This window comes from Tupaia chinensis, unplaced genomic scaffold (assembly GCF_000334495.1).
Source record: "Tupaia chinensis unplaced genomic scaffold, TupChi_1.0 Scaffold000197_1, whole genome shotgun sequence".
In the NCBI taxonomy this organism is placed as follows: domain Eukaryota; kingdom Metazoa; phylum Chordata; class Mammalia; order Scandentia; family Tupaiidae; genus Tupaia; species Tupaia belangeri.
In genome coordinates, this window is record NW_006159672.1 from 7,660,569 (window position 1) to 7,677,129 (window position 16,561).

The following is a 16,561-nucleotide window of genomic DNA, read 5'->3' on the forward strand; positions in this document are numbered from 1 at the left end:
GTGTTTTTTTTTTTTATGGCTGAATAGTATTCCATGGAGTATATGTGTCACAATTTTTCAATCCATTCATCTGTTTGTGGACATTCCATGTCTTAGCAATTGTGAATAATGCTGCAATGAAAATAGTTGTGCAAGCGCTTTTCCGACTGAGAGCTCACCTGTCCTTTGGGTAGATATCAGGAGTGGAATTGCTGGATCATATGGTAGTTCTATTTGAAGATCTTTGCAGAACCTCCATATTATTCTCCACAGTGGCTGGACCAATTTACATTCCCACCAAGGGTACAGGAGTGTTCCCCTTTCACCGCAACTCCTTCAGCTCTTATCATTATTTGTTTTTTAAATCTCCACCATTCTGACTGGAGTTAGGTGGTATCTTGTTGTGGTTTTCACCTGCATCTCCCTTACAATGAGGGATGTTGAGAATTTTTTTTGTATGCTTTTTGGCTGTTTGTATGTCTTCCTTAGAGAGTTGTTTATTCAGCTCATTTTCTCATCTTTTAATTGGGTTAATCACTTTCTTCCAGGTAATCCTCTTGCATTCCCTGTGTATTCTGGGTATCAATCCCTTATCTGAGGCACAGTTAATAAAAATTCTCTCCCACTCTGAGAGTTGTCAGTTCATGCTAATTGTGGTGTCATTTGCTGTGCAGAAACTCCTTAATCTGATGTAATCCCATCTGTCTATTTGGGGGATTATTGCCTGTGCTTTGAAGGTCTTGCTTAAGAAGTCTTTGCCTATCCCAATGTGTCCCAGAGTTTCCCCAGTGTTTTCCACCAGTAGTTTTATAGTTTGTAGTTTTTTTAGATCTTTGATCCACTTTGAGTTGATTTTTGTTAATGGTGACAGGAATTCAGATTCATCTTTCTGCAGATAGACACCCAGTTTTTCCAGCACCATTTACTAAAGAGGCTTTCCTTTTCCTACTGGATTAACTGATACTCTTTGTCAAAAATGAGTTGGCTATATGTTTTGCAGTTTATTTCTTGAGTCTCTACTCTGTTCCATTGGTTCTCATGTCTATTTTTGTGCCAATATCATGCTGTTTCGATTATCATAGCTTTGTAATATGTTTTGGGATTAGGAAGTGAGATGCCACCTACTCCAGTCTTCTCGTACAGGATGGGTTTAGCAAAACGGGGTCTTTTATGGTTCCAGACAAATTCTATGATTGTCTTTTCTAGATCTGTGAAGAATGTCTCTTGTAATTTTATAGGGATTGCATTAAACACTTAGATTATTTTGGGTAGGATTGCCATTTTTATTATATTGATTCTGCCAATCAAAGAACATGAGATGTTCTTCCACTTTTTACTGTCCTTTTCAGTTTTCTTTAAGGTTATCAGAGTTTTCTTTGTAGAGGTCTTTGACTTCCTTGGTTAATTTTTTTCCCTAAATATCTTATACTTCTTGTGGCTATGGTAAATGGAATTATATTCTTCAGTTCTGTCTGCTTGTTGCTTGTATATAGATGCATTTTTTTGTAAGTAAATTTTGTATCCTTCTAATTTACTGTATGCATTTATTACTTTGAGAAGTTTTTTTTATGGATAGTATTGGGTTTTCTATGTATACAATCATGTCATCTGCAAACAGAAATAATTACAACTTCTGTCTTTCCATCCCTCTCTGGTTAGTGCATCCATCATGTGGCTATTAAAAAGAGAAAATAATATATATCACTCTTGTTAAGAAAATTATCTAAACTTGTATATAAGAATGTACTGAATACCTTTTTGCTTTATTATTATTATTCTAATTTATTTTATACGTCTGATCACTGCACATCGTACCACCTGTAAAATGAATTATCTAACATGAATACATTTCACACCAGTCCAGTTGAAGATATCATACACATTATCATCAACAGACAATCCTTCATTTCTGTGTTTCTTAAATATCTTCCCTTTTTATTTTTCTCCTTGATTCCTTTCTCCTCACTCTCCACCATCCCCCATCCTCTTCTCACACTGTCTCCAGTATCTGCAACCATTCTCCATGCTTGTATATCCCCCAGTCTTTCAGTTTCTGCTATAGAGTGCAGATGGCTGTATATATTAAGTGGATACATACGATGTCTCTCCTTTATACCTGGGCTTGCTTCAGTCAGCAGACATTTCTATCAAATGCCTTGTTGTTTTTATGGTTTTTAGTATTCCATTGAGTATATCTGGCACAATTTTTCAACCCATTCATCTGATCATGGACATTTGGTTTGGTTCCATGTCCTACCAATTGTGAATAATGTTGCAATAAACATAGATGTTCAAGCACTTTTCTGACTGAGCATTTTCCTATCCTTTGGATAGATACCCAGGAGTGGAATTGCTGGATCATTTGGTAGTTCTATTTGTAGATCTTTGAGGAACCTCCATATTGATCTCCATAGTGGCTGTACTAATTTGCATTCCCATCAACAAGGTAGGAGAGTTCCCTTTTCACCTCACCCTTGCTAGCATTTAACATTTTTTTTTTTTTTAACCTTAGCCATTCTGACTGGGGTTTTGTGATAAGTCATTGTGGTTTTGATTTGTATCTTCCTTATGATGAGAAATGTTGAACGTTTTTTCATATGCTTTTTGACTGTTCATATGTCTTCCTTAGAAAATTGTTTGCTCAGTTCATTTCCCCATCTTTTAATTGGGTTGATCTTTTTTTTTTTTTTTTCCAGGTAAACTGCTTGAGTTCCCTGTGTATTCTGGTATAGTGAATTAATGTAAAAAATAAATAAATTTAAAGAGAGAGAGAAAAAAAAGCCCTTATTAGAGTCTTCACCTTCTGGGATACCAATTATTTGGATGTTTGGGCATTTAATGGTATCTAGTATTTTCCATATATTGTTCTCATTTTTTTTGGGTTAGTTTTTCATTCCTCTTGGTAAAATTTTCTAGGTCAGAAGTTTTGTCTCCTAGATCAGAGATTCAATCTTCTGCATGATCTAATCTGCTTTTAGTACTTTCAAAGGAAGTTTTGATCTCTTGCATCACAGCTTTCTACTCTAGAAGTTCTTTTTGATTCTTCTTTATATTGTCTATCTCCTCTTTTAAGTAATGAAAGGACTTCCTCATCTCTTGAAGTTCAATGTATCTTTTCTCTTACATCTCATAGATTGTTTTTTTTAGAGGTTTTTTACCATAGGGCGCATGTGCTTGCCAGACAGAGTGAGACAGAGAGACAGAAAGCAAGAAACCAACCCCATGGGGAATGGCCACACCGCAATCCCTTCTCCTCCATTCTCCTCTCGGGATCTTGGGCATGCCCACACAAGCACCCGGCGTGTTTTAAGCCACCGGGTCCAGGACACGAACCGCGGTCAACTACATGGGAGTCCAGTGACATAGCCATTACACTAACTGCTGGCCCCATCTCAGATTTTTTTGCCACCATAAATACTCTGAACTATTTTTCTAACATTTTGGTAATTTCCTCTAATTTTTTCATACTTGGAGAAAGTTACTGTGTTCCCTAGTTGGAGACATATTTCCTGGTTCTCTCATCCCTGAGGCTCTTCTCTGATTTTCAGTCATTTGGTAATGTGTTCACTTTTGACTAATTTGTTGGGGGAAGTTCTGCAACTGTGAGCTTGTGTGTTTCCCTTTACTGTGAGGTACTTCTGTGCCAATTTCTCTTTTCTACTGTGTTTTGCAATGTGGTATCCACAGGAGTAGTTTTGAGTTCATATTTATGAAGAGGAGTTTCTTTCTTATTGTAGAGGTTCAGTGGGGGAGGTGAGCATTTCTCTGAGTCTCACAGTATTCACATGTTTGGCTACTATGCACCTAGACCAGTCTATATACTTGGTGGATGAAGGCTGAGCAGCAGAGTGAGAAGGTAAAGTAAAAGAAAAAGAGAATAGGAAACAAAAAAGAAGAGAAAACAAGGAGAAAAAGAAAAAAAATGAGGAAAAAGGAGAAGATCAGGAAAATAAAGAAATAAAACTTAAACAAAAACAAAACAGGCAGGGCAAGCCTCAGATGGAGATGCATTCTGAAAAGACTTGAAATTCCCCTGTCCTATGTGGGTTAAGAGACAGTAAAGGGAAAAAATTAAAAATAAAAGAAAAAAGAGAGAGGGAGAGAGATAGAGAGATTGATTCTCTTACCTTTCTAACTCTTTGGGTCTGGAAGGTGAGATTAGAGGAGAAGGACTTTGGCTGAGACTTCTTAGCCAAGACATTAGTCCCTGAAGAACCTTACATTCTTCTGTCTGTTAAACATGTTTTTCCCTCCCCCACTATTCACATCCCTCTCATCCTGTTTCTAATATCTATAATTGTCCTTTCAACTGTTACATCTTCTAATCTTTCAAAATCTGCCATAGAGTGCAGGTACTCAGTGTGTATTGTTCAGGGGCATACAATGTTTGTCTGTCATGGTCCGGCTTATTTCACTTAGCATTAAATCTCCTATATTCATCCACTTTCTATTGAATGAAGTCTTACTGTTCTTTATGGATGAGTAGTATTCCATTGTATATATGTATGACATCTTTTTATTTTTTTATTATTTTCTTTTTAAAAATAGTTTTCTTTTATTATTATTATTATTTAAATTTAAGTTCTGGGCACTTAGGTTGATTCCATGTCTTAGCTATTGTGAATAATGCTGCAGTAAACATGGATGTGCAAGTGTCTTTCTGACTGGGTGATTTCCTGTCCTCCAAGTAAATACCCAGAAGTAGGATTACTTATAATTCTGTTTGTAAATTTTTGAGGAGCTTTCATATTGTTTTCTATAGTGACTGTACTAATTTACATTCCCACAAACAGTGCAGGAGGTTCCCCCCCTTTTTAAAGAGAGATTTATGCTATAGCGCTTATGTACTCACCAGAGAGAGAGAGAGAGAAAGTGAGAAATCACCCCTCAAGGGGGATGATCATGCTGTAATTTGCTGCAATTCCTTCTCCTCCATTCTCCCTTTGGGATTTTGGACATATACACACATGCGCCTGGTGTGAACTTTATTTTTATTCTTATTATTTTTATTCTACCTTTAAAAATATTATTATTAGTATTATTATTATTTATACATTTAATCACTGTATATCATTTGGCTTATAAAGAGAATTTACCCAACATGAAATACACCTCAGACCAGTCCAGTTGAGAATACTATACACGTTATCGATAATCAACAGGTAATAAACCATTTCTGTATCTCACAAATGTCTCTCTGATTTCCTTCTCTATATTCTTCCCTTCTCTCACCTTCCTTCCACTCTTGTCTCCAGTGTCCATAACTATTTTCAATATTTTTATGTTCTCCAGTCTTTTGTTTTCTACCATAGAGTGTGGACAGTCAGTACATATATAGAGACATACAATGTATCTCTTTCATAGCCTGGCTTGCTTCACTCAGCAATATTTGAGGACTTTCTATCAAATGCCAGGATCTTATTTATTTATTTATTTATTTATTTATTTATTTATTTATTTATTTTTATGGCTGAGTAGTATTCCATAGAGTATATGTGCCACACTTTCTCAATCCATTCATCTGTTTTGGCATGAGTTTTAAGCTGGATCTGGGACACGAACTGTGGTCAACTATGTAGAAGTCCAATGATATAACATCCATGATGCTATCTACTGGTCCTGTGGTTTCATTTCACCACAGCTTCACCAGCACTTGCTTTTGTTTTTTTGGTCATAGCCATTCTGACTGGGGCTAGGTGATAACTTGTGGTTTTAATTTTTATTTTCCTTATGATAAAAGACATTGAATGTTTTTATATGCTTTTTGGTCATTCATATGCATTCCTTTGTGAGTTGTCTGTTCAGCTTGTTTACTCATTTTTAAATTAGATGATTATTTTTTATGCAAGTGAGCTGCTTGAGTCCCTTATATATTCTGGTTATTAATTCCTTGTCTGAAACACAGTTTCCAAATATTCTCTCCCATTCTGTGGCCCGTTTGTTCACTCTATTGTTTTCTTTGCTGTGCAGAAGCTTTTTAACTTGATGTAACCCCATTGGTCTATTTTGGGAGCTATTACCTACATCTTAGGGGCTTTATTTAAGAAATCTTTACCTACTCTAATATCTTCAAGTGTTTCTTCTGTATTTTTTACAAATAGTTTTATATTTTGAGACTTTACATGTAGATCTTTGATCCATTTTTTTTTTTTTGGAGAGATTTTCACTGTAGGGTGCGTGCGCTCGCCAGACAGACAGAGAGAGACATAGAGACAGAAAGCGAGAAATCACCCCCCAGGGTGGATGGTCACGCCGCAATCCCTTCTCCTCCATTCTCCTCTCGGGATCTTGGGCACGCACGCACACGTGCCCGGCGTGAGTTTTAAGCCACTGGGTCCGGGACACGAACCACGGTCGACTACGTGGGAGTCCAGCGACATAGCCATTATGCTAACTGCTGGTTCCCTGATCCATTTTGAGTTGTTTTTTGTTAATGGTAAGAAATAAAGGACTAGTTTCATGTATTCTGCAGGTGAATATCTACTTATTCCAGCACTATTTGCTGAAAAGAATTTCTTTCTCCACTAGATTGTCTTGTGTCCTCTGTCAAAAATCAGTTGGTTGTACGTTTTGTATTTATTTATGGATTCTCTATCCCATTCTGTTGGTTTTTGTGCCAGTACCATCCTGTTTTGATTATCATAGCTTTGTAATATATTTTGAAGTCAGGTAGTAAGGCACCTCCTACTTTATTCTTTTTGCACAATGTTGCCTTGGCAATACAGGATTTTTTTATGGTTGCAGACAAATTTTATTTTTTTTCCTATTTATAAGAAGAATGTTGTTGGTAATTTAATAAGAATCACATTGAACTTGTAAATGAATTGCAATAGAATTGGCATCTTAATTACATTGATCCTTACAATTCAAGAACAAAGAATATCTTTCCATTTTTGAATATAATTTTTAATTTCTTTCTTCAGCTTTTTAGTTTTCCTTGTTGAAATTGTTTAATTCTTTGGTTAGGTTTCTAGGTATTTAATTTTGTGTGTTTTATGGCTATTACAAATGGAGTTGTTTTCTTCAATTCTGCCTCAGTGTGCTCATTTTTTGGTATATTAAAAACTATAGATATTTGTGTATTGATTTTGTATCCTGTGACTTTACTGAATTCATTTATTACTTCTAGAAGTTTTTTCATGGATTTGCTTGAATTTTCTCTACATATAATATGTGGTCTACAAATAGCTACCATTAACTCCTTTTCCTATTTGAATACCTTTTATTTCACTCTCTGGTCTGATTGCATGGGCTAGGACTTCCAGTACTAAGTTGAAAAGTAGCAGTGAAAGTGGACAACTTTGTCTTGTTCCAGTTTTTTATTTAGTTTTGATTTTAAATTTACAAGAGGGTATGTGCACTTACTGGATACACACACACACACACACACATATGCACACACACACACACACAAAGACAGACAGAGAGAGAGAGAGAGAGAGGAGAAAGGAGAAAGCATCCATCTTGGGGGATGGTCACACCACAATCCTTTCTCTTCCATTTCACACTCCTTTTGGGATTTTGGACACACACACACACACACACACACACACACACACACACATGCTCTGTGAATTTCTCAAGCTGCCAGGTCTGTGTTTCAAAGTGTGCAGTAGGTTAGGTGGATCCAGTCACCTTAACCACCATGCCACTGGCTATCCCTTGTTCCTGTTTTCAGTGAGAAAACTTTAAGCTTTTCCCCATCCAGTCAGTCACTGTGTATAAGTTAACAGTCTTGATATTATAGTTTGGATTTTCCCTGTCCTTTTATTATTATTATTTTGGTCTTGATTTTTTTCTCATTATATTAGGATAGTTTTTCTGTGTTACAATTTATATCATTGGCTTGTTTTTCTGTCAGTTCTGATGTTTATGTTTCTTGATGCACTTACCAACTTTCCTTTGTGTTTTCAGTTTCTTTGAAGTTATTTTTTATCTCATTCATCACCTGTTTTGTCTCATTTTTCAATTTTTTTCACATCAGTCTATTTTTTTCTTATGAAGTTATGCTCTGCTTTTATAAAAGCCCTCCCCCCCCCTTTTTAAGAGTGTTTTGCTATAGGGTGCATGTACTCGTCAGAAAGACAGAGAGAGACAGCAAGCGAGAAATACCCTCTGGGGAGATGACCACGCTGCAATCCCTTCTCCTCCATTCTTCTCTCAGGATCTTGGGCACGCACGCCCATGTGTCCGGCATGAGTTTAAGCCACTGGGTCCAGGACTTGAACCGCGGTTGGCTACATAGGAGTCCAGCGACATAGCCATTACACCAACTGTTGGTCCCTAAAAGGTCTGTTTTTATTTATTTATTTATTGACAAGTTTTAAGTAATTAATTTATTTACAGTCATTCACTATAAATCAATATGGTATACAAAATGAGATTTTCCATCTAGTATACATTGTATGTTGGCTCAGTCAAGGATACAACCATACATGTTTTCATCAACAAATAATTTTCTATTTCTTGTTTCTTATGTATTTTGCTTTCTTCTCCTCCCTTGATTCCCTACCTTTCACCTTCTGCCAACTCTCCCCCACCCCCCACATACACACACTGTCTCTGGTATGTACAGTTGTTTTTCCATGTCTTTCTTTTTTCACATTTTATTGATTCACTTAATTAATTTAAAGATTTTAATAGCAAACACAGCTGATACATACATATCTATGAATGCATGTCTGACTTTAGACATAAACTTCAGTGAGCAAGGTGAATATACTATAAAGTAGCACCTCACTGGGGCTAGATAGCTTACTGCAGTCATTAAATAGGTATTAATAAGTATTTTTTAATGCATTTTAAAATTTCAAAACAATGTTTTAGTTTTAATAGATCAAAATACAAAAATGTTAATAGAGATTTGCTTCAAACTTAAAGTCAGGAAAAAGATTAGAATTCAGTTCAAATCATAGGTAGATGAACCTATCAACAGTTCAAGAGAAGACAAAAATACTTAAATATGGAAATCAAAACATTGAAGAAAATCAGTAATATTTTTGTCTAAGGTAAAAAAAATTCTACTTCACTAGTTTAGACTCTTGTAATTAATCTCGCTGCTACTGAATTTGCAGTGTTACTGTGGTCCGATCTTTCCACTTAAGCTCTGGTAGTTAACATTCAACTCTGGACTTGTCCCTACCATTAGGCTGGACATTCTCTTGGTTGTTTCTTGGACTCTTATTTCTGTGTGTCCGACTTTAATTTTACTGATCTAGCACTCCCTTCAGTACTTCTTGGTGAGCTGGACTGGTGTTGGCAAATTTAGGTTTTGTTTATCTGAGAATGTTTTTGTCTTTTTTTCCCATATGAAAGATAATCTTGCTGGGTATAGTATTCTTGGTTGAAATTGTTTTTCACTTAACACTTTAAATATATATTCCCATTCTTTCCTTGTTTGCATTGTTTCTGATGAGAGGTCTGACATTAGCCTGATGAGATATCCTTTGAAAGTAACTTGACATTTCTCTTGCCAATTTTAGTATCTTGTCTCTGTCTGTGGTTTTGGTCAATCCGGCTATGATGTGCCTCGGAGAAGATCTTCTTGGGTTGATTCTATGTGGAGTTCTTTGTATTTCTTGGGCCTGGATATTTTCATACCTCTCTAGGTTTGGAAAGTTTTCTTTCAGGATTTCATGGAATAGGTTATCTATGCCCTTATTGGTTTCTTCACCTTCCGGGATACTGATGATCCAGATGTTTGGGCACTTAATGCTATCTAGTATTACTCATATGTTGTTCTCATTTTTTTTTGGGGGGAGTTATTCTCTCAGTCTTCTTGGTGAACTTTTTTAGGTCAGAGGTTCTATCTTCTACATCTGAGATTCGATCTTCTGCATGATCTAATCTTTTTTTGATGTTTTTGACGGAAGTTTGATTTCCTGTACTATAGCCTTCATCTCTAACAATTCCATTTGATTCTTTTTTTTATGATGTGTATCTCCTTTTTCAGATTGTGCAATAACTTCCTTACCTCTTGGAACTCAGCATAACTTTTCTCCTGCATCTTCTGGAGGTCGTTGTCTCTCTTGCAACTCTGTGAGCTTTGTCACCATGAATATTTTAAATTCTTTCCCTGACATTTCTATGAGTTCTTTTGTATTCTTTGTGGATGAAGAGGAGTTATTCTTTTCCATTAGAGGAGAGATATTTTCTTGGTTTCTCATATTCGTTGTGCCTCTGTGGTGGTTTCTGGTCATTGGGTGAATTATATGTTTTTTTCTCCTATTTTTTGGAGTTAAATCTGAACATCCAGAGGAATGCAAAAGGAGGTGACCTGCAGTCTGTAAACAGTACCTGTTTTCTCTCTTTGCACAGCTGATTCAATGAAAATTGAGGATTAATTTGGCCCTAAACGTATTCAGATATTTGACTACTGAGCACTTAAACCTGTCTAGAAAATCAGTGTGTGGAGGCTGAGCAGAAAAGTGAGAAAGGTAAAAAGAAAATGAAAAGGAATAGAAAAAAACAAACTAGAGATGAAACAGGACAAAAACAAAAAGAAAAAGAGAAGGAAACATTTTTTTTGTTTGTCTTTAATTTCTCCATTCTCTCAGAATTTTGAGCATGTATACACATAGGCCCAGCATGTTTTTCAAGCCTCCAGGGCTGAAACTTGAACAACATAATTGATTATGTAGACTACAGCTCCCTCAATCACTAAGCTATGTGGCTGGCCCTAAAATTTATTTTTATTTATTTATTTATTTTGGAGAGGTTTTTGCTATAGGGTGCGTGCGCTCGCCAGACAGACAGAGAGAGACAGAGAGACAGAAAGCGAGAAATCATCCCCCGGGGGGGGGTGGCCACACCGCAATCCCTTCTCCTCCATTCTCCTCTCGGGATCTTGGGCATGCACGCACACGTGCCCGGCATGAGTTTTAAGCCACCGGATCCGGGACGTGAACCGCAGTCGACTACATGGGAGTCCAGCAACATAGCCATTATGCTAACTGCTGGTTCCCCTGAATTAGAAAATTTTTAAAGAAAAAAACTCATCTGTAATCCTTACAGTGATATAGCCACTGTGGCTATGTCTTAATATATGACTTATCTACTGTCGCTATTAATGCTGTGTAGCAGATCACCTCACAAACAATTGTGATAAATTTAGCTCATTTTTCTGCCATCAGTACCTTTGGCTAGAATCAGGTTAGCAGTTTTCTGTCCCAGCTGGGTTTTCTCAGGCACTTCTAGTCACCTGATGATTGATACGGCTGTGTATGCAGGAATGGTAGAAGCTCTCTTTCTGTTATGATCCAACTGGGTTACAAAAGTGAGAGGAGAAGCAGATGAAGAATAAGCACATGGTCTCTTATCCTATTCAGTTGGTCAAAGTCTCAAGGTCAGTACAGATTCAAGGATTGGGAAATAGACTAACAAAAAGTGTGGAAGAAGGCAAGGAGTGCTTGTGACCACTTTTGTATTCTATTACAGATGCATTTCTTTCCAGTGTTTTTTTTCTTTTTTTTTTTCTAGGCTCATTTTAATTAGTTATGGTCCTGTCAGATGCAATTTATATCCAGAGTCTTCTAATGGTATTAGTTTAGGTATTTTTAATATTCTTATAGCTCCTAGTAACATAATTTTAAAGAGTTGTCAATACTCTATTTTGTGGCCATATTACTTAATATGTTGTTGTACATTGCTTCAAGGGTGACATTGAAAAATATATTTAGGCACTGATCAGTCAGGACTGATGCCTTTTTTTTTTTTTTAAAGTTTGCTGTAGGTGTATGCACTCACAAGAGAGAGAGAGACAGAGAGAGAGAGACAGAGAGAGAGAAAGAGAGAGAGAGAGAGAGAGAGAGAGAAATCACCCTCCAGGGAGATAGTCACGCTGCAATCCTTTCTCCTTGAACCATGATAGGCTACATGGGAGTCCAGCGTAAGCATTACACCATCTGGTGGTCCCCCATGATGCTATTTTTAAACATGGAGGTTAAGACCAGCAGATGGCATAGTGATCATGTTACTGGACCCCCACGTAGTTGACTGTGGCTCTAGTCCCAGAACTGGTGGCTTAAAACTCATGCTGGGCACATGTGTGTGTGTCCCAAGAGGACAATGGAGAAGGCATTGAGGCATGGCCATTCCACTTGGGTAAGGTGTGATTTCTTACTTTCTGTCTCTCTGTCTCTTTCTATGTCTCCAGCAAGCGCATACAGCCTATAGCAAAAATCTCTTGAAAAAAAAAATGGAGCTCTGAGTTAATTAAATATTTTACAGAAAATTTATATGAATTAGGATTAATTTCAAATTAAATATACATACAAGGGTCACTCTAGTGATTTCAGAAAACAAATTAGATCACTACTTTCTTAGAAAGGGTTATTATATACCCTTCTAATTCTTAGATTTGCTAAAAGGATATATAAGATAACTAAAATTAGGATGTTTAAAGTTCAATCTATTAAGACAGTTGAGCAGGGAGAGAATAGTTTTTCTTTTTTTATTATTATTGGATAATCTCTATTTTCTCTATTTCATCTCAAAAATTGTTAAAAATTTTATTTACTTATTTTTATATTTTTAAATTGTATATATTTAAGGTTTAACATAATTTTTGGATATACAGATACATAGTTAAATAATTACTACAACCAAGTCATTGACCGTATCTATCATCTGCTACTTTTTTTTTTTTTTGTGATAAGAGGACCTACAATCTACTTTTAGCAAATAGTCAGTATTTAATAGAATATTATTAACTGTAGTCCTCCTGCTGTACCTTAGATCTCTAGACTTATTCATCCCACACAACTATAAGTTTGTGTCCTTTGACCAACTTCTCCCCACTTCCCCCAACCTCTCACTCTTACTATTTTATTCTGTTTCTGTGTGTCCCACTTTTTTTTTTTTATTCCACATGTATAAGAGATCATGTGGTGAGTTTGTCTTTCTGTGCCTGGCTTATTTCACTTAGCATAATGTGTTCCAGGTTTATCCATGTTGTCACAAATAGCAAAGTTTCATATTTTTTAAAAAAGATGATCTGTTGGTGGATACTTGGGTTGATTTAATTTCTTGGCTACTGTGAATAATTCTGCAATAAATATGAGAGTGCAGAGTATCACTTTGACATAAGGGTTCCATTTTCTTTGAATATAGACCCAGAAATGTACAATAGTTTTATGTTTAATTTTTTTGAGGAACCTCCACGCTATTTTCCATAATGGTGAGGACTGCATAGTCGATGTGAGGGTGGACCCAGGACCTCCTTGAGTCAGATATCTTTAAGTGGCATTGATCTCAGTGCTGAAATCTCATTTGGCCTCATCTTGAGATTGCCCAGTGTCACCCAAAGCAAGGAACTCTCTGGCCTGACTGTGCTTGTCTTGCAGAGTCGGTAGCTCTGAGGCTGCGAGGTGGCACTCATCGCTGTGCTGGGTGGCTGGATGTGCTCTACAATGGGACATGGGGTGCCGTGTGTAGCAACGCCCTGAAAGACATCGCCTTGTCCATCATCTGCAAGCAGCTGGGGTGTGGTGCATGGGGCTGGCTGGAGAACAAGCCCTTCCAAGAGGCTGGCTCCAGCACCTTCTGGGTAGACAACATCGAGTGCCGCACGCTGCGCAACTCCACTCTGTGGCAGTGCCCCTCTGCCCCGTGGCATCCACGTTCCTGTGCCCAGGGAGAGGAAGCCTGGGTTGCTTGTGCAGGTGTGCCCTGACAGTCTCTGGGGGTGTCCTGGAGGAAGCTTATTTGATTGGATAAGTCACTGGCAGGGGCTGCCTTAGAACCATAATTTGGGGGTAGGTGGGAGGTGCCAGTCCCTGGGATTCTTAAACTTCATTCTGAAGCTTCTCAGGCCAATTGCACTCCCTGCTATTTAACCTACAGAATTGTTAGAGAAAAGACCTCAGGACCCTGAGCAGATCCTGAACTGCTCATCTATACACGACTGTCCAGGTACCCACCCTGCCGCCCCCCTCCCCGCCCCACCTCCCCATTTAGGTACAGTCTCCATGGTGACTGAAATCTCCTTTTCCAGAGGAGGGTGATTTGCGCTTGCATGGGGATGAGGATAACTGTTCTGGGCGCGTGGAGCTCTGGTATGCAGGTTCCTGGGGCACCGTGTGTGATGATTCCTGGGATCTGGCAGACGCAGAGGTCGTGTGCCGCCAGCTGGGTTGTGGCCCTGCGGTGGAAGCCCTACGGAAGGCTGCCTTTGGCCCTGGCTCTGGGCCCATATGGTTGGATGAGGTGGGATGCCGGGGCAGTGAGGAGACCCTGTGGGACTGTCCAGCCCAGCCCTGGGGACGTGGAGACTGCACACACAAGGAAGATGCTGGTGTGCGCTGCTCAGGTGAGTGGGCAGGATGACTGGTGGGATTGTGGGGCCTAAAATTCAGCAGAGGAGGGCCTGGTGTGTGGGCAAGCATGTGTCTTCCTTCTGTCACTAATGGTGAGTAGATGGCACACAGGGTGTTGGTGCAGGAATGGGTCCAAGGACTCTTTCTTTCGGGTGTTCTCCTTCCCCTTCTATTCAGCCAGATTCATAGCACCTAGCCCTGAGTCTGCACTGGTCACAGGTCCAATGTGACTGCCTCCAGCATTGCTGCCAGGGAGTAGATGAATGCCCCTGTTACTCAGGACTGTCAATGCCTTTTTGTCCTTTAACTTGGAGCTTGTCATTTCTTCTGCAGGTGACCAAGAGACCACGGCTCAGCCTCCTCCATTGGGTAGGTGGCTCTTTCTCAAGCTGAACCTCCTTGTGACTGACCATGGCCCAAGGAGCCATTAGTGGGGCTCTACACAGATAAGGCATTGTGGAAGGCTCTGCAACACCTTAGTCAAGTCCAGACACTCCTTAGATTGGAAGACCAAGGTCAGGCTGACCTGAACCATGGTGATAGTGACAACCCCTTCATTGATGAAAACAGCTCTACTTCACTGTGACTGTGTGGATGGAGAATCCATCTGGGACAGAGGCCCCAGACATCACTCAGCCACTTCTCTGGGGGCTTTTCTTGGTGACTGGGGAGTTTCGTCCTGGTATTCCATGGCCTCTTAGATCCTGTGACTCAGTGCCCAAGCAGAGCTGAGGGCAGTGGGCAGTCAGGGTGACAAGAGGTGTCCATTGGACCCCCATCTGTGCCATGTCTCTGTACTCCTCCTGGAACCCACACCCCTGCATTCTTCCACCTGAGTTCTCCACCTGAGCCTCTCAGCTCTATGATCTTGGACTCTCTCTCTTGGGGAAGACAGCATGTCCAGGCACCTCAAAGACCCACCTCTACTCTGGTGTCTATACTCTCCCTGAGAGACTGAGGTTATGCAGTCCCAGAGTCACAATGCCCTGGCAGTGCAGGTACACAGGAGGCCCCGCCTCTCACTGTGCCCCACAGGACCCAGCCTGGTCCCTCCACCAGTCCACAAGGCCTGGACCCTGCCAGAGACTGCCTGCCTCATCCTTGGCTCCCTTCTGTGCATCATCTCCCTGTTCCTGGGGGCTCAGTGGTGCCACCGCAAAGCAGCCTGCATGGGTAGGTGGGCGTGACTGGGCACGGTTAGCACAGGGCCCTGAGATGGGTAGCCTGCTGAGGGTGGTGGGAAGAGAGGGCAAGCTCTGTGAGACTCCAGCCATTGCAGGTCCTCTCTGTCCTGGCCACTGCCCTGCTTGCTGGGTGGTTTTCCTCATGGTGACTTGTCAGTGCCTCTTCTTGCACCTCCAGGCAGTTGGGGACCCAGGGACCCTGATTTTGAGTTTTGCTATCCTTTGGAGTGGGCTGAATGAATACAATTTACTCTCCAGGGCTTCTTCATGTGAGAACAGGGATTTAGGTGGTTTCCTTACATATGTATATTCAGTAGCTTTTCAGGTTGCATTTGGCAACTGCTACCTACAAGCTTGAACCCAGGACTTGGGGTGGTTGCCAAGAAAATATGTAGCCCCTAGTGGTATCAGGTCAATGTGTTTGGTGGTGAGCTGTTATCTCAGAAGCTGGAGTCCTGGTGTGCATGAGGGACCACAGGGGACCAGTTCCAGTGGGCTTAGACTGTAAGCGTATTTCCTCTAGAAGGTTCTGGTGTTGCCTTCGCAGGTTCTGTGCTGTCGGGGGACTTGCCATCAGAGGGTATCTATGAAGACATTGGACCTGTCTTTATGGGAGTGAAAGACATGAGGGCTGCGTTGCCTGAGGACCCAGTGCTGGAGGAGGAGTATGACGACGCTGGAGAACCTGAGGACTGCCCCAGGGAGGAGGAGGAAGAAGAGGATGGGGTGCTGTCGAGTCCCACGGGTGTGCACCTCTGTTCTTTGGCCTCCATCGTGGTTTTCCTGCTGTACTGCTATGCTGAGGGCTCTGCTGTGACCACTGCCTACATTTAAAGGACTTGAGAGCCACTTCTCTGTGTGTCCATGACCCTCATTTCTGTCTCTGGCCTGGTCATGAGAGACTAGTCTTTGAACACTGCTCTTTAGACAGGCTCTTAATGGGTAGATGTTGAATTAGAGCTATTAATCTTTGATGACCTCCAACTCACTCTCTATCCCTCTTTTCTTTTCCCTTCCCTCTCTCTTTCTTTCTCTTTTCCTTCCTTCCTTCCTTCCTTCCTTCCTTCCTTCCTTCCTTCCTTC

The 16,561-nt window shown here is 40.0% G+C and overlaps 1 protein-coding gene across 1 annotated transcript in view; it reads left to right on the forward strand.

The window, feature by feature from the left end:
* The window catches only part of LOC102490434 (scavenger receptor cysteine-rich domain-containing protein SCART1), a 29,552-nt gene extending 13,088 nt beyond the window's left edge, over window positions 1–16,464 (forward strand). Inside the window, exons 9-14 of the mRNA XM_027771208.1 lie at window positions 13,323–13,640; window positions 13,822–13,890; window positions 13,973–14,287; window positions 14,628–14,663; window positions 15,330–15,467; window positions 16,026–16,464. Of these exons, the coding sequence (XP_027627009.1) occupies window positions 13,323–13,640; window positions 13,822–13,890; window positions 13,973–14,287; window positions 14,628–14,663; window positions 15,330–15,467; window positions 16,026–16,312 (1,163 nt within the window). The 3' untranslated portion in view covers window positions 16,313–16,464. The remainder of the gene's footprint in view (window positions 1–13,322; window positions 13,641–13,821; window positions 13,891–13,972; window positions 14,288–14,627; window positions 14,664–15,329; window positions 15,468–16,025) is intronic.
* The last annotated feature ends 97 nt before the right edge of the window (window positions 16,465–16,561 follow it).